Source organism: Schistocerca americana, chromosome 6, assembly GCF_021461395.2.
Source record: "Schistocerca americana isolate TAMUIC-IGC-003095 chromosome 6, iqSchAmer2.1, whole genome shotgun sequence".
Lineage (NCBI taxonomy): Eukaryota > Metazoa > Arthropoda > Insecta > Orthoptera > Acrididae > Schistocerca > Schistocerca americana.
In genome coordinates, this window is record NC_060124.1 from 204,961,438 (window position 1) to 204,980,245 (window position 18,808).

Below are 18,808 nucleotides of genomic sequence, written 5' to 3' on the forward strand. Positions count from 1 at the left end.
CAAAGTGTAAATACGTTTATTCTTTTTCAATCTAAAAATATCCAATCAATATTTTTACTGTCAATAATAACAAGATTTTTTAAATTCCGTTTATAACTGTACCACACAGGTGTTTTACTCATTAAATATTAAAAATATGGAAATATTTAATTGGTATAATTTCTTAATTTACTTCTAAATTTAAATGTTGTCCTATGGGATACAGCATAGCTCTTAATGCTCTAGCAATATGATTCACTCCCATGTAATGTTGATTTTATTGTGTACTTGTTGTTTCAGAAAGAACTGCAAAAATATGGATTGAAACCATTGAAAAGAAAGCAAGCAAAATTAATTCTGAGGCATATATACAATGAACTACATCCATGGGTTCCAGCAAACGATACTGTAACCACACAAGCAGTATCATCACCAACGTCATCACTGGTATTGGAGGGCAGAAAAGGAAGGGAAAATATTGCTAAACAAATAAAAAATTGTGACCCACTTGTACCTACAATGAGAAGTCCTCGAAAAAGAAATATATTAAAAAGTTTGTCAGATTCAGCAAAGGCAAGTTCCAGTCATGATAAAGAAAACAGTGAAGATGACTGTGACAGTGAAATGTTTTTTGGAAGGTACAAATGAAGTTACTCTCCTTAAATATGTACAGTGTTTTCATATGTTGCACTTATGTAAATTTCCAAGCCCCATCAGTATCACTAGTTCTATACCACTTGCAAAATTTGAATAACAGGAATCTGATTTTTTACCATCTGACCATTTCACAGTGTATTTGTAGGAGCTACTAATACTCAGTGCCTCCACTGGCAATTGTGACTGTTGGAGTTTTGAGACTAATAATTTTCTTGAAATACAATATTTTTTGTTTAGCAACTTTCATTAGTGTTAATTGAACTAAAGAACCTTTGGCAAATCATGTAGTTCATCTAGCCTAATGCAGCTAAGGTTGGAAAGTATTTATGTTACAGGAGTATTCTGTAATAATATTATGTAAAGTTGATGACAGAACATACTGCAGAAGCATCTTCAGGGACATTGGGATTCTTACACTCACATGTCAATGCATTTATGCCCTAACAGGACTAAACAAGTTGGAACAGTGATTAAAGTACTGGGCTTACATTCAGGAGGCTGGTGGTTCAAATCCACATCTGGACATAATCCAGATTTAAGATTTCTATGGTTTCTCCAAATTGTTTAAGGAAGTGCTCAGAGGGTTCATATTAAAAGAACATGATTGATTTCCTTCCGTATACTTTCCCAATCATAGCGTATGTAGTATACTTAACACTAACTTTCCTTCCTCTTTTCTTCTTAAGGGTATTTATTATGTATATAGTGTTTAGCTGACAGAATTATAGTTTACAAGGACATACTTTAAACTGCTACAGTATATAATGATCTGAAATATAAACAATGAAATCTGCAGAGCAGGGAATAGCTATAAGAGGTTGAGATAGCCATTTCCCATCATGGTTGAATATCCAAAGACTCTAGCCAGTTGATCGGTGTATAGGTTTTGTGTTAGCAAAGTTTTTTTTTGGGTACTCATGAATTTTCTTTTTGAGCAGTCATGCAAAATGTGGTCCGATGTCCTGCAGTCCCATTTGTCATCATCAATCATTCCTATTTATGTAGTGTTGCTTTGGTCATGACTTGGACAAATCTGACACAATTAAGAGAGCTTCATATTTTTGTTGATCTGTTCGCTCCTGGGAGTTCGATGGTCTGATCTAGTTTACATATCTTCTCATGACTGTTCATGGGGCATCCTCTGGTTTCTTCATTCTTTTATTAGATCATAACTTTCTGGAGCAAGTTCACCATTGTTTACCCATATTGCTCCTCCAGATTTTAGTCAGGTGCATGATAAACTGTCCAGTGTTTCATGAATTGGCAAGTTTATGATCTTTTGAGTTTCATCCATACATTTTTCATTGCTTGTTGTCATCAGAGATTTGGTTGAGCAAAATTGGTGAATACTGACAGACAGGGTACTGGTGAGGATTTAAGGGGAGCCGGAATGATCCATCTCCTCCATGTTAATTTTAGCAAATAGAAGGAACATTTTTTCTAAAACCATTAAACACATTGCTCAGAAATTTGTACTACATGTTCAGTGAATATTTCTCTACAAAGTTATAATGCCATGTTAAGAAATATTTATTGGTTTTTGTTTTACAATTTTTTTAAACAGATGCTTATTTTTTTCTCTAAAATTTTGCACTTTTTCTTCTATAACTCTTGAATTATACAATATTTTTTTACAATTTGTTATAAAAATGAAGGAAAAGAAGTAAACAATATTGTGTATAAATTTCATTGATATACTGTTTGCAGTTTTTGAGAAAATGTTCCTCAAAGATGAAAATTTTGAAGTTACGGGAAAAGTTTTTTAATACATTCCTGCCCCATGTGATGGATGATCAGCATCCTGTTCTTTTTCCAGTGTTAGATTCCTTTTCACTGGTCTTTTCTTCCCTTTTGCTGCATGTTGTAGGCTTTTGTCTCTTCTTCCTGCACCTCTTAGTCCTTCTTCATCAATTAGGCACATTGTGGAAATGGTGTTGTGTCCTGGTTGGAAACCTAAACTTTTCAGCACATCACATTTGATGTTTCCTTCATTGTATGTTGCCACTGCATCATACACTCCAAAATGCAATATTTTATCTGTACAAACACACTTTTGGGAATCCTAACCCAAATTAAATTATTTACACTTTCATTTGGATTTTGTGTTTTCCCATGTAAACACTTTTCCAATAAACTTGGCTGTGATAAATCTCTGAATATGGGCTTAATTACATCAATTACAGCATTTGGTAAACTGTTTTTATGGGCATATTCCTTTCCTAATTGGTACTTACACCATGAGTCATCACCTGTGAGGCACAGTCCATGTTGTGGGTGCTCATTTGTTGATGCAGTATGAAAAAATAATGCCCATACTGCTCTCCTCATATGCCCAATGCTTCTTGCATTTTGCCTAATTGCACACCCATAATACCTCTGCAATCTATCAATTGCTTCATTTGTCAATCTTCCTCTTCCTCCAAGGGTCTTACCATCACTAAGCTTCTGGGATCCTGCTTTAGTTTGAGCAAGTGAGCCCTCATGTGCTTCTGCACATGTCCAATGCACTCCTGTTTTTTTAATGTGGATTTCATTGCCATAAGGTTTGAGTTCCTCTACAGCTTTATATCCCTTACAATCACCATCTCCTAGATAGTTAGTATATCGTATGTTATACCACTCCTGTCACCTGGAAAAAATTGCTTTCACTCCCTCTACTTCCATCGCTCCACTTGTGCCATGAAAATTTGCTTCGCATTTTTCACTATGTTTGTCCTTGGTATTGCCCTTGCATCTACAATGTTTTGAGAGAACAGAAACATCAATTACTTTGCAACTGTCTTCACTGGTAGCTGTAACAACTCCATTTAGAGATTAATGACCTCTACGTTGCCATGATGCACCTAAAGCAACAGTTAAATCTCTACAGTTCCCATTATCTGTCACAGCTTTTTCAACTGCTTTTTTCATTGTTGCTTGAGCAGTATCTTCAGCAGGAGATACCACCAATTCATTATAAAATCCAAACTTGGTTGATGGTTTTGTCAAGTTCATAATTCTACATAACATTGTCCCTGCAGCACTGCCCTTGCCAATGCAACGCAAGCCATACACTAGCCTAACATTTATATCATACACCTTCTTTCCCCTATTACCACTACGAGGAATACTGTTAGAATTAGAAAACGAAACTTCTGCAGCACATTTGTTACACTTCGATAACATTTTACATGCCAAACCAGTGTCTGAAGTTATTTTCAATTGCAGTCCTCTTTCTTTGCAAACTTGGCATAATAAGTTATGTTTCAAAGTATTAGAGAGCAAGGGAATGTTAATTATTTCGTTCGCATCATTACTGTCACTTTCATAGTTTTCAAATTTTTCTTTGCTGTCACAAAGTTTCTTGCTGGAAGAAGTTCTATCACATTCATTTGGAGTAGTTGGTGAAGCAGTCTGAGCAGCATCTCCCTTCGAAACAACAAAACATTTCTTCTTCCACTCATTGTGCCTGTTCTTAAACACTCGATTGCTGAAACGGGGCATACTGATATCCACAAACCATATACGTAAACCAGGTACGAATAAAATTTGTCAAATATGCAAAATTGAACAGCTAAACAACACAAAGCAAACTCCACAAGTCAACACACACAGTATAGCGTTCATGTTTACCGATATGAACTGTCACTTGTCACAGAGATAAAGCCATACAACATTGGAAAACAAAACACTGTCTAATTCCGCAAAGATACCTTGCTTGCAGCCAGTGAGCGGCGCTGTCAGAGGTGACACACTAAGTTGCTACAACCGTTCACGCGGTGCGTCAACTTTGCATCCACAAAAAACACACTTAGAATTCACTTAGAAGGGTGAAACTTGATTTGTTTTATTCAGAAAACTCCAAATAATTTTATAATGAAAGAACAAAAAAGGTTAATTTTGTCATTTTCATTGTTCTGGCTCCCCTTAAGAGTTCCTGCCATGATCCTCATTACATCATTTGGATGGTTGTCTGTTTTGTTGAAATGACTACTTCTGGTCCAAACAATATTCAGCATCAGGATACACAAGTGCTTCTGCTGTACTTCTCAAGGTGTTTGCATTAGATTCCACTGGCCAATTTATTTAATATATTAGGACTTGATTTTAAGAACATATTACGAAAAGGATAGATTACTACTCACTATATAGCAGAGATGGGCGTGAATCGCAGACAGGCACCACAAAAAGACTGTCAAACAAGTAAGCTTTAAGCCAGAAAGGCCTTCATCAGAATTAAGACACCACACACACACAGGTGTCGGTACTCAGCTAGCTAATGAGCTCATATTCTCTGGTAGACTTTTGTTACAATCTGGCAAACCAAAAGCCAACATTTGTAATTATTGATAACTACTAGATTTGTAGCATGTATATCATGCTGACAGAAGAATCAACAGAAGTAAATAGTGTAGTTCTAAGATAGAACTGTTCGTATTCCATTCACATATGTAATTAGTAGATGATGCTACTGTTGTTGTTGTGGTCTTCAGTCCTGAGACTGGTTTGCTGCAGCTCTCCAGGCTACTCTATCATGTGCAAGCTTCTTCGTCTCCCAGTACCTACTGCAGCCTACATCCTTCTGAATCTGCTTAGTGTATTCATCTCTTGGTCTCCTTCTATGATTTTTACACTCCACGCTGCCCTCCAATACTAAATTGGTGATCTCTTGATGTCTCAGAATATGTCCTACCAACCGATCCCTTCTTCTAGTCAAGTAGTGCCACAAGCTCCTCTTCTCCCCAATTCTATCCAATACCTCCTCATTAGTTATGTGATCTACCCATCTAATCTTCAGCATTCTTCTGTAGCACCACATTTCGAAAGCTTCTATTCTCTTCTTGTCCAAACTATTTATCGTCCATGTTTCACTTCCATACATGGCTACACTCCATACAAATACTTTCAGAAACAACTTCCTGACACTTAAATCTATACTCGATGTTAACAAATTTCTCTTCTTCAGAAACGCTTTCCTTACCATTGCCAGTCTACATTTTATATCCTCTCTACTTCGACCATCATCAGTTATTTTGCTCCCCAAATAGCAAAACTCCTTTACTACTACTTCAAGTGTCTCATTTCCTAATCTAATTCCCTCAGCATCACCCGACTTAATTCGACTACATTCCATCCCTGAGTCAATTTCACTACATTCCATTATCCTCGTTTTGCTTTTGTTGATGTTCATCTTATATCCTCCTTTCAAGACACTGTCCATTCCGTTCAACTGCTCTTCCAAGTCCTTTGCTGTCTCTGACAGAATTACAATGTCATCGGCGAACCTCAAAGTTTTTATTTCTTCTCCATGGATTTTAATGCCTACTCCGAATTGTTCTTTTGTTACCTTTATTGCTTGCTCAATATACAGATTGAATAACATCGGGGAGAGGCTACAACCCTTGTCTCACTCCCTTCCCAACTACTGCTTCCCTTTCATGCCCCTCGACTCGTATAACTGCCATCTGGTTTCTGTACAAATTGTAAATAGCCTTTTGCTCCCTGTGTTTTACCCCTACCACCTTCAGAATTTGAAAGAGAGTATTCCAGTCAACATTGTCAAAAGCTTTCTCTAAGTCTACAAATGCTAGAAACGTAGGTTTGCTTTTCCTTAATCTTTCTTTTAAGATAAGTCGTAGGGTCAGTATTGCCTCACGTGTTCCAACATTTCTACGGAATCCAAACTGATCTTCCCTGAGGTCGGCTTCTATCAGTTTTTCTATTTGTCTGTAAAGAATTCTTGCTCACCAGATGGTAGAGTTTTGTCAGGACTGGCTCTCCCAAGGCTGTCAGTAGTTCTAATGGAATGTTGTCTACTCCGGGGGCCTTGTTTGGACTCAGGTCTTTCAGTGCTCTTTCAAATTCTTCACGCAGTATCATATCTCCCATTTCATCTTCATCTACATCTTCTTCTATTTCCATAATATTGTCCGCAAGTACATCGCCCTTGTATAGACCCTCTATATACTCCTTCCACCTTTCTGCTTTCCCTTCTTTGCTTAGAACTGGGTTGCCATCTGAGCCCTTGATATTCATACAAGTGGTTCTTTTTTCTACAAAGATCTCTTTAATTTTCCTGTAGGCAGTATCTATCTTACCCCTAGTGAGATAAGCCTCTACATCCTTACGTTTGTCCTCTAGCCATTCCAGCTTAGCCATTTTGCACTTCCTGTCAATCTCATTTATGAGACGTTTGTATTCCTTTTTGCCTGCTTCATTTACTGCACTTTTATATTTTCTCCTTTCATCAATTAAATTCAATATTTCTTCTGTTTCCCAAGGGTTTCTACTATCCCTCGTCTTTTTACCTATTTGATCTTCTGCTGCCTTCACTATTTCATCTCTCGAAGCTATCCATTCTTCTTCTACTGTATTTCTTTCCCCCATTCCTGTCAATTGCTCCCTTATGCCCTCCCTGAAACTCTGTACAATCTCTGGTCTTTCAGTTTATCCAGGTCCCATCTCCTTAAATTCCCACTTTTTTGCAGTTTCTTCAGTTTCAATCTACAGTTCATAACCAATAGATTGTGGTCAGAGTCCACATCTGCCCCTGGAAATGTCTTACAATTTAAAACCTGGTTCCTAAATCTCTGTCTTACCATTATATAATCTATCTGATACCTTTTAGTATCTCCAGGGTTCTTCCATGTATACAACCTTCTTTCATGATTCTTAAACCAAGTGTTAGCTATGATTAAGTTATGCTCTGCCCAAAATTCTACTAGGCAGCTTCCTCTTTCACTTCTTAGCCCCAATCCATATTCACCTACTATGTTTCCTTCTCTCCCTTTTCCTACTCTTGAATTCCAGTCACCCATGACTATTATATTTTCGTCTCCCTTCACTACCTGAATAATTTCTTTTATCTCATCATACATTTAATCAGTTTCTTCAACATCTGCAGAGCTAGTTGGCATATAAACTTGTACTACTGTAGTATGCGTTCTTGTTCCTCCTGGCACTGAACTCTACTAATTCCCACTATATCTAACTTTAACCTATCCATTTCCCTTTTTAAATTTTCTAACCTACCTGCTCGATTAAGGGATGTGACATTCCACGCTCCGATCCGTAGACCGCCAGTTTTCTTTCTCCTGATAACAACGCCCTCTTGAGTAGTCCCCACCTGGAGATCCGAATAGGGGACTATTTTACCTCCGGAATATTTTACCCAAGAGGACGCCATCATCATTTAATCATACAGTAAAGCTGCATGCCCTCGGGAAAAATTACGGCTGTAGTTTCCCCTTACTTTCAGCTGTTCACAGTACCAGAACAGCAAGGCCATTTTGGTTAGTGTTACAAGGCCAGATCAGTCAATCATCCAGGCTGTTGCCACTGCAACTACTGAAAAGGCTGCTGCCCCTCTTCAGGAACCACACGTTTGTCTGGCCTCTCAACAGATACCCCTCCGTTGTGGTTGCACCTACGGTACGGCTATCTGTATCATTGAGGCACGCAAGCCTCCCCCCAACGGCAAGGTCCATGGTTCATTATGCTACTAAACAAGCATAATACTTTAACTTCAGTGAGTCAGCTGCATGTTTTATGTTGGTGTACACACAAATTAGTACAACACCACTATGCAATCTAAAGGGAGGGCTTACTCTCACAGTCAAAGTTGCAAGAAATACTACACCAGTAACAGTGCATGATTGAGCTATGAGGGCTATTCAGAAAGTAGAGAACATTTTGGCATTAAAAAAATAAACACTAAGTACAAGAAATACATTTTATTATATACATCCGAAAGAGCAACTGACATACTACTTTTCCACAGTCACCAAACACATTGAGCTTTGAAGGACCTTCATCGTAAAATTCTGCCGCCTGAGACTTCAGCCAGTGAGTCACGCCCGCCTGGAGTTATACGTCGTCATCAAAGCGCTGCGTTGCAAGCCAATTCTTCATCTTGGGAAATAAGTGGAAGTCGCTTGGTGCAAGATCAGGGCTGTAGGGTGGATGAGGGAAAATTTACCATTTGAATTAAGTAAGGAGTTCTTTAGTGTGGTTTGCCATGTAAGTTTGAGCATTGTAGTGCAAAAACAAAATTTTGGACATCAGCTTTCCTCAGCATTTGTTTTGAACTGCTCTTCTAAGGTTGTGCAAAGTTTGACAGTACTGTGCAGAATTTATGGTTGCTCCACGTTTGAGAAAATCAATAAGAAGCACACCTTGCCTATCCCAAAACACTGTCGCCATCAGCTTCCTTGCTGACGAGGTTTGCAAACATTTTCTTGGTTTTTGGGATGACCTTGTGTGCGTGCCCCCACTCCATGGACTATAATTTTCTCTCACAATTGACATGTTTCACCCAAGTCTTGTCACCAGTTACGATTCGATCCAGTAATGAATCACCATGTTTGTGGTAGGCCACCAGAAATGTCAACATTGCTCCCTTTGCTGTTCTTTATGGTGCTCTGTAAGCATTTTGGGCATCCATCGTGCACAAAATTGTGGTAGCCTAGTTTTTGAGTGACAATTTCAAACAACAAAGTCTGTGAAACTTGTGGAAAAGAAAGCAAATGTTCCGTTACTGTGAAGCGACGGTTTTCACGAATCATTTAATCAACTTTAGCAACAAGATCGCCAGTCACTATGCTCAGGCGTCCACTCTTCTCTTTATCATGAATGTTGGTTCGGCCATTTTTAAACCAAATGTACCATTTCCGGACAGAACATTCACTCTTTATGTTGTTTCTGTACATTTCACACAGTTCATAATAAATTTCTATAGGTTTTAGGTTTTTTGCCAACAAAAACAGTATCACAGACCGCACCTCACAACTGGTGGGATTTTCACTTGCAGAGCACATTTCAAATTCGAATATAGATCATATATCAATAATATCAAACTAGTTTTGGGCTATGAGCTGAACATCAGTGGTAGAGATGTGTTAAATTTTTGAAATTAAAAAATCCACACATTCAGTTCCTGATAATTACTATATCTGTTGCCTATTTTGTAATGGTTTACAGAAATATTGACAAAAATAATCATTGTAGCCCAAGTTTATGCATAACAGTGAATTTCAACAAAATAGCTGCACTACATCTACGTCCACATCTGTAGTCTGGAAACCACCGAGAGATGCATGGCAGAGGGTATGTCCCATTGTGCCATTTAATAGGGTTTCTTATTGTTCCATTCATGTATGGAGCTCGGGAAGAATGTTGTTTGAATGTGTCTGTGCAGTAATTATTGTAATTTTGCTCTCCTGAACCCTATGTGAGCTGTACATAGGGGACTGTAATATATTCCTAGAGTCATAATTTAAAGCCAGTTCTTGAAATTTTGTTAATAGACTTCTTGGCACAGTTTACACCCATCTTCAAGAGTCTTTCAGTTCAGTTCCTTCATTATCTTTGTGATGCTCTCCAATGGATTAAACAAATGTGTGATCATTCATGCTGCCCTTCTCTGCATGCATTCAGTATCCCCTATTAATCCTAGTTGGTACACGTCCCACACACTTGAGTAATATTCTAGAACCACTCGCACAAGTGATTTGTAAGCAATCTCCTTTGTAGTCTGACTGCACTCTCCCAGCTTTTAAGTGATCATTCCATATCATATCCCTAGAAAGTGTTACATCTAGATATTTGTATGAGTTGACTGATTCCAACAGTGACTCATTGATATGAGTCACAGGATATTATGTATTTTCGTTTTGTGAAGTGCACAACTTTACTTTTCTGGACATTTAAACCAAGTTGCCAATCTTTGTACCGCTTTGAAATCTTATCAAGATCTGACAGAATAGGTATTTATGCAGCTTCTTTCAGATAGTACTTCATTATAGATAACTGCATCATCAGCAAAAAGCCTCATTTTATTGTTAGTATTGTCTGCTAGATCACTAATATACAACATGAACAGCAAGTATCCCAACACACTTCCCAGGGGCACATCCGAAGTTACTTCTACATCTGATGATGACCCACCATCCAAGATAACGTGCTGTATCCTCCCTACCAAAAAAGTCCCCAATCCAGTCACAAATTTTACTTGATAGCCCATATGATCATACTTTTGACAACAAGCGTATGTTCGGTTCTGAGTCAAACACCTTTAGGAAATCAAAAAATACTGTGTCTACCTGATTGCCTTGATCCAAAGCTTCCAATATATAATGTGAGAAAAGCGTGAGCTGATTTTCACATGATCAGTGTTTTCAAAATCATGCTGGTTGACATTTAGGAGGTCATTCTGTTCAAAAGTACCTCATTATTTTGAGCTCAAAATGTGTCTAAGATTCTAGAAGAAATCAGTGTCAGGGATACTGGACAGTAGTTTTGTGCATCAATTCTACTACCCTTTTTGTAGGCGGGTATAACCTGTGTTTTTTTCCAAGAACTGGGCATGGTTTTTTGTTCAAGGGATCTACGATAGATTACAGTTAGAAGAGGGGCTAACTCAGCCACAAATACAGCATAGAGTTGCACAGGGATTGCATCGGGCCCTGGAGCTTTATTCAGTTGTGATGATTTCAGCTGTTTTTCAACACCACTGACACTAATACTTATTTCATTCACCTTTTCAGTGGTATGAGGATTAGTGTGGGACAATTGTCCTGGGTTTTAAAACATAGTTTTTGCTTTGCTACCCTCAGTTTCAGTTCCTCTCTCATTTGCAAGGGACTGAACACTAACTTTGGTGCCACTAACAGCCTTTACAAATGATCAGAATTTCTTTGTGTTTTGTGAAAGATCATTTGGCATCATTCTGCTATAGTAGTCATTGAAGGCATCACGCATTGCTCTCTTGACAGCCAAATGAATTTCATTCAGTATCTCTCTATATAAGGCTCTACACTTTGTTTTACATCTATTATGCAGTAATCTCTATTTCTTTAGAAGTTTCTTTACAGTGACTGTATACCTTGGAAGTTCCCTCCCATTATGAACTGTTCTACTGGGTACATATCTAACCAGTGCATGGTCAGCTATTCTTTTTAAACTTGAGAGCCGTAGTTCCTCTACATGCGCCTGCCCTGTGATGAAAGTTTCAAGTTCCTTGTTGAGGTATGACACTACCGATTTTTTATCTAGTTTACTGAACACATATTTCTTTCTACTTTGTTTAGTTGTCCTTTGTACTTTGGTAATCATTGTTGCCACAACTGTGTCTTGGTCATTGACACCAGTTTTGATGTTGACATCCTTAGAGAGGTCAGGTCTTTTTGTTGCAATTAGGTCCAGTATATAGAAGGATCTGGTTATCATTTTATGCCCACCCCTTATACTGAGTCTTTCCCAAACAATCTCACATGTACCTTCAATTTCTATTTCGGTGGATTTGAGTTTCTTGTGTATTGCAACAAATACTGCACCTCCGTTTCCCATTTGCCTATCCTTTTGATATACACTTAAATTTTCCACAAAAATCTCACTGCTATCCATCTCTCATTTCAACCAGCTTTCTGTACCTAGTATTGTGTGAGCTTCACTGCTTTTTATGAGACTTCAAACTCTGGCACTTCGTTGCAATTGCTTCAACAGTTTACCATTAGGATTTTAATACTCTCAACTGTGGGAGGCATTTGTTTTGAGCTTACACTGACACCTCTGAGTTTCCTACAGCTGTTGTTATCTAGATTGGATGGAGAGCTGCCTAATCGAAAAAATCCTTTTGTGCGCCCCATACAGTTAGCTACCTGAGTAGCAGCCTCTGATGTGTAGTGCACACCTGACACATTTATGGGGACCCTACAGTTCTCAATCCTATGGCACAAATCCAGGAGGTCACAGCCTAGCTTGTCACAGAAACTTCGAAGTCTCTGGTTCAGTCCTTCCACTTGACTTAGAACCAGAGGGCCACGACCAGTTCTGGGGATAATGATGCAGACTGTGAGCTTTGTTGAAACTTCATGTGCAAGGCACTTCTGGGCACAACTCCCATAAAATTTTGTACTTGAAGTAGTGTGAAAGATTGCTATATAAAATATGTAGTACATTTTTTTCCCCCCTAGAGCAGCTGTCTAAAAATTGCTGTTATTTAAAACTTGTGTAAAGTGTGTCACACAATGTTTTCAGTCATAGGGGTCATTATACAGAGTGGTCATAGCAGGAAACATTCCACGTGGGAAAAATATATCTAAAAACGAAGGTGATGTAACTTACCAAACGAAAGCGTTGGTATGTTGATAGACACACAAACAAATACAAACACACACACAAAATTCGAGCTTTCGCAACCTAAGGTTGCTTTATCAGGAAAGAGGGAAGGAGAGGGAAAGACGAAAGGATGTGGGTTTTAAGGGAGAGGGTAAGGAGTCATTCCAATCCCGGGAGCAGAAAGACTTACCTTAGGGGGAGAAAAGGACAGGTATACACTCGTGCACACACACACACACACACACACACACACACACACACACACACACACACACACACACACACACATCCATCTGCACATATACAGACACAAGCAGACATATGCAAAGTATAAGAGGATGTAGATGAAGATGAAATGGGAGATATGATACTGCGTGAAGAGATTGACAGAGCACTGAAAGACCTGAGTCGAAACAAGGCCCCGGGAGTAGACAACATTCCATTAGAACTACTGACAGCCTTGGGAGAGCCAGTCCTGACAAAACTGTACCATCTGGTGAGCAAGATGTATGAGACAGGCGAAATACCCTCAGACTTCAAGAAGAATATAATAATTCCAATCCCAAAGAAAGCAGGTGTTGACAGATGTGAAAATTACCGAACTATCAGTTTAATAAGTCACGGCTGCAAAATACTAATGCGAATTCTTTACAGACGAATGGAAAAACTTGTAGAAGCCGACCTAGGGGAAGATCAGTTTGGATTCCGTAGAAATATCGGAACACGTGAGGCAATACTGACCCTACGACTTATCTTATAAGCTAGATTAAGGAAAGGCAAACCTACGTTTCTAGCATTTGTAGACTTAGAGAAAGCTTTTGACAATGTTGACTGGAATACTCTCTTTCAAATTCTGAAGGTGGCAGGGGTAAAATACAGGGAGCGAAAGGCTATTTACAATTTGTACAGAAACCAGATGGCACTTATAAGAGTCGAGGAACATGAAAGGGAAGCAGTGGTTGGGAAGGGAGTGAGACAGGGTTGTAGTCTCTCCCCGATGTTATTCAATATGTATATTGAGCAAGCAGTGAAGGAAACAAAAGAAAAATTTGGAGTAGGTATTAAAATCCATGGAGAATAAATAAAAACTTTGAGGTTCGCCAATGACATTGTAATTCTGTCAGAGACAGCAAAGGACTTGGAAGAGCAGTTGAACGGAATGGACAGTGTCTTGAAAGGAGGATATAAGATGAACATCAACAAAAGCAAAATGAGGATAATGGAATGTAGTGGAATTGAGTCGGGGGATGCTGAGGGAATTAGATTAGGAAATGAGACACTTGAAGTAGTAAAAGAGTTTTGCTATTTGGGGAGCAAAATAACTGATGATGGTCGAAGTAGAGAGGATATAAAATGTAAACTGGCAATGGCAAGGAAAGCGTTTCGGAAGAAGAGAAATTTGTTAACATCGAGTATAGATTTAAGTATCAGGAAGTTGTTTCTGAAAGTATTCGTATGGAGTGTAGCCATGTATGGAAGTGAAACATGGACGATAAATAGTTTGGACAAGAAGAGAATAGAAGCTTTCGAAATGTGGTGCTACAGAAGAATGCTGAAGATTAGATGGGTAGATCACATAACTAATGAGGCGGTGTTGAATAGGATTGAGGACAAGAGACGTTTGTGGCACAACTTGACTAGAAGAAGGGATCGGTTGGTAGGACATGTTCTAAGGCATCAAGGGATCACCAATTTAGTATTGGAGGGCAGCGTGGAGGGTAACAATCGTAGAGGGAGACCAAGAGATGAATACACCAAGCAGATTCAGAAGGATGTAGGTAGCAGTAGGTAGTGGGAGATGAAGAAGCTTGCACAGGATAGAGTAGCGTGGAGAGCTGCATCAAACCAGTCTCAGGACTGAAGACCACAACACACAAACAAACACAAACATACACACAAAATTCAAGCTTCCGCAACAAACGGTTGCTTCATCAGGAAAGAGGAAAGGAGAGGGAAAGACGAAAGGATGTGGGTTGTAAGGGAGAGGGTAAGGAGCCATTCCAATCCCGGGAGCGGAAAGACTTACCTTAGGGGGAAAAAACGACAGGTACACACTCGCATACACACACATATCCATCCGCACATACACAGACACAAGCAGACATTTGTAAAGGCAAAGAGTTTGGGCAGAGATGTCAGTCGAGGCGGAAGTACAAAGGCAAAGATGTTGTTGAACGACAGGTGAGGTATGAGAGGCGGCAACTTGGAAATTAGCGGAAGTTGAGGTCTGGCGGGTAACGAGAAGAGAGGATATACTGAAGGGCAAGTTCCCATCTCCGGAGTTCTGACAGGTTGGTGTTAGTGGGGAGTATCCAGATAACCCGGAGGGTGTAACACTGTGCCAAGATGTGCTGGCCGTGCACCAAGGCATGTTTAGCCACAGGGTGATCATCATTACCAACAAACACTGTCTGCCTGTGTCCATTCATGCGAATGGACAGTTTGTTGCTGGTCATTCCCACATAGAAAGCTTCTCAGTGTAGGCAGGTCGGTTGGTAAATCATGTGGGTGCTTTCACACGTGGCTCTGCCTTTGATTGTGTACACCTTCCGGGATACAGGACTGGAGTAGGTGGTGGTGGGAGGGTGCATGGGACAGGTTTTACATCGGGGAAGTTACAAGGGTAGGAGCCAGAGGGTAGGGAAGGTAGTTTGGGGATTTCATAGGGATGAACTAAGAGGTTATGAAGGTTAGGTGGACAGCGGAAAGACACTCTTGGTGGAGTGGGGAGGATTTCATGAAGGATGGATCTCATTTCAGGGCAGGATTTGAGGAAGTCGTATCCCTGCTGGAGAGCCACATTCAGAGTCTGATCCAGTCCCGGAAAGTATCGTGTCACAAGTGGAGCACTTTTGGGGTTCTTCTGTGGGAGGTTCTGGGTTTGAGGGGATGAGGAAGTGGCTCCGGTTATTTGCTTCTGTACCAGGTCGGGAGGGTAGTTGCAGGATGCAAAAGCTGTTATCAGGTTGTTGGTGTAATGGTTCAGGGATTCCGGACTGGAGCAGATTCATTTGCCACGAAGACCTAGGCTGTAGGGAAGGGACCGTTTGATGTGGAATGGGTGGCAGCTGTCATAATGGAGGTACTGTTGTTTGTTGGTGGGTTTGATGTGGACGGACGTGTGAAGCTGGCCATTGGACAGATGGAGGTCAACGTCAAGGAAAGTACAGATTGAGGTCAACGTCAAGGAAAGTGGCATGGGATTTGGAGTAGGACCAGGTGAATCTGATGGAACCAAAGGAGTTGAGGTTGGAGAGGAAATTCTGGAGTTCTTCATCACTGTGGGTCCAGAACATGAAGATGTCATCAATAAATCTGTACCAAACTTTGGGTTGGCAGGCCTGGGTAACCAAGAAGGCTTCCTCTAAGCGACCCATAAATAGGTTGGCGAACGAGGGGGCCATCCTGGTACCCATGGCTGTTCCCTTTAATTGTTGGTATGTCTGGCCTTTGAAAGTGAAGAAGTTGTGGGTCAGGAGGAAGCTGGCTAAGGTAATGAGGAAAGAGGTTTTAGGTAGGGTGGCAGGTGATCGGCGTGAAAGGAAGTGCTCCATCGCAGCGAGGCCCTGGACGTGCGGAATATTTGTGTATAAGGAAGTGGCATCAATTGTTACAAGGATGGTTTCCAGGGGTAACAGATTGGGTAAGGATTCCAGGCGTTCAAGAAAGTGGTTGGTGTCTTTGATGAAGGATGGGAGACTGCATGTAATGGGTTGATGGTGTTGATTTACATGGGCAGAGATACGTTCTGTGGGGGCTAGGTAACCAGCTACAATGGGGCGGCCGGGATGATTGGGTTTGTGAATTTTAGGAAGAAGGTAGAAGGTAGGGCTGCGGGGTGTCAGTGGGGTCAGGAGGTTGATGGAGTCAGGTGAAAGGTTTTGTAGGGGGCCTAAGGTTCTGAGGATTCCCTGAAGCTCCGCCTGGACATCAGGAATGGGATTACCTTGGCAAACTTTGTATGTAGTGTTGCCTGAAAGCTGATGCAGTCCCTCAGCCACATACTCCCGACGATCAAGTACCACGGTCGTGGAACCCTTGTCCGCCGGAAGAATGATGATGGACCGGTCAGCCTTCAGATCACGGATAGCCTGGGCTTCAGCAGTGGTGATGTTGGGAGCAGGATTATGGTTTTTTAAGAAGGATTGAGAGGCAAGGCTGGAAGTCAGAAATTCCTGGAACGTTTGGAGAGGGTGATTTTGAGGAAGAGGAGGTGGGTCCCGCTGTGACGGATGACGGAACTGTTCCAGGCAGGGTTCAATTTGGATAGTTTCTTGGGGAGTTGGATCATTAGGAGTAGGATTAGGATCATTTTTCTTCGTGGCAAAGTGATATTTCCAGCAGAGAGTACGAGTGTAGGACAGTAAATCTTTGACGAGGGCTGTTTGGTTGAAACTGGGAGTGGGGCTGAAGGTGAGGCCTTTGGATAGGACAGAGGTTTCGGATTGGGAGAGAGGTTTGGAGGAAAGGTTAACTACTGAATTAGGGTGTTGTGGTTCCAGATTGTGTTGATTAGAATTTAAGGTTTTGGGGGGAGTGGAGCTGGAAGTGGGAGATTGAGTAGATGGGAGAGACTGGGTCTGTGTACAATGAGAGGTGGTTGAGGTTTGCTGGAAAGGTTGTGAAGGGTGAGTGAGTTGCCTTTCCAGAGGTGGGAAACCAGAAGATTGGATAGTTTTTTGAGGTGGAGGGTGGCATGCTGTTCTAATTTGTGGTTGGCCTGTAGGAGGATGCTCTGAACTGCCGGTGTGGATGTGGCAGAGGAAATATTGAGGACTTTTATTAAGGATAGGAGTTGACGGGTGTGTTCATTGGCTGGGTTGATGTGTAGGAGAAGGATTAAGTGTGTGAGGGCAATGGATTGTTCAGTTTGGAACCTTCACCTACACGTCAACCCAGCACACGTCATTCTTCCGGCGGACAAGGGTTCCACGACCGTGGTACTTGATCATCAGGAGTATGTGGCTGAGGGACTGCATCAGCTTTCAGACAACACTACATACAAAGTTTGCCAAGGTAATCCCATTCCTGATGTCCAGGCGGAGCTTCAAGGAATCCTCAGAACTTTAGGCTCCCTACAAAACTTTTCACCTGACTCCATCAACCTCCTGACCCCACTGACACCCTGCACTCCTACCTTCTACCTTCTTCCTAAAATTCACAAACCCAATCATTTCGGCCGCCGCGTTGTAGCTGGTTACCAAGCCCCCACAGAACGTATCTCTGCCTACGTAGATCAACACCTTCAACCTATTACATGCAGTCTCCCATCCTTCATCAAAGACACCAACCACTTTCTTGAACGCCTGGAATCCTTACCCAATCTGTTACCCCTGGAAACCATCCTTGTAACCATTGAGGCCACTTCCTTATGCACAAATATTCCGCACGGCCAGGGCCTCGCTGCGATGGAACACTTCATTTCGCGCCGATCACCTGCCACCCTACCTAAAACCTCTTTCCTCATTACCTTAGGCAGCTTCCTCCTGACCCACAACTTCTTCTCTTTCGAAGGCCAGACATACCAACAATTAAAGGGAACAGCCATGGGTACCAGGATGGCCCCCTCGTACGCCAACCTATTTATGGGTCGCTTAGAGGAAGCCTTCTTGGTTACCTAGGCCTGCCAACCCAAAGTTTGGTACAGATTTATTGATGACATCTTCGTGTTCTGGACCCACAGTGATGAAGAACTCCAGAATTTCCTCTCCAATTTCAACTCCTTTGATTCCATCAGATTCACCTGGTCCTACTCCAAATCCCATGCCACTTTCCTTGACGTTGACCTCAATCTGTACTTTCCTTGACGTTGACCTCCATCTGTCCAATGGCCAGCTTCACACGTCCGTCCACATCAAACCCACCAACAAACAACAGTACCTCCATTATGACAGCTGCCACCCATTCCACATCAAACGGTCCCTTCCCTACAGCCTAGGTCTTCGTGGCAAATGAATCTGCTCCAGTCCGGAATCCCTGAACCATTACACCAACAACCTGAAAACAGCTTTCGCATCCTGCAACTACCCTCCCGACTTGGTACAGAAGCAAATAACCGGAGCCACTTCCTCATCCC

General features: G+C 41.1%; 1 protein-coding gene across 3 annotated transcripts in view; it reads left to right on the forward strand.

Annotated features, from left to right (window-relative positions):
- Positions 1-18,808, forward strand: part of LOC124619683 — a 212,497-nt gene that overhangs the window by 142,778 nt on the left and 50,911 nt on the right. For 2 of the 3 annotated variants that reach the window (XM_047146228.1, XM_047146227.1), the window contains exon 8: positions 280-617. In XM_047146228.1, the coding sequence (XP_047002184.1) occupies positions 280-617 (338 nt within the window). The remainder of the gene's footprint in view (positions 1-279; positions 618-18,808) is intronic. The other variant, XR_006980110.1, reaches the window with a different exon arrangement.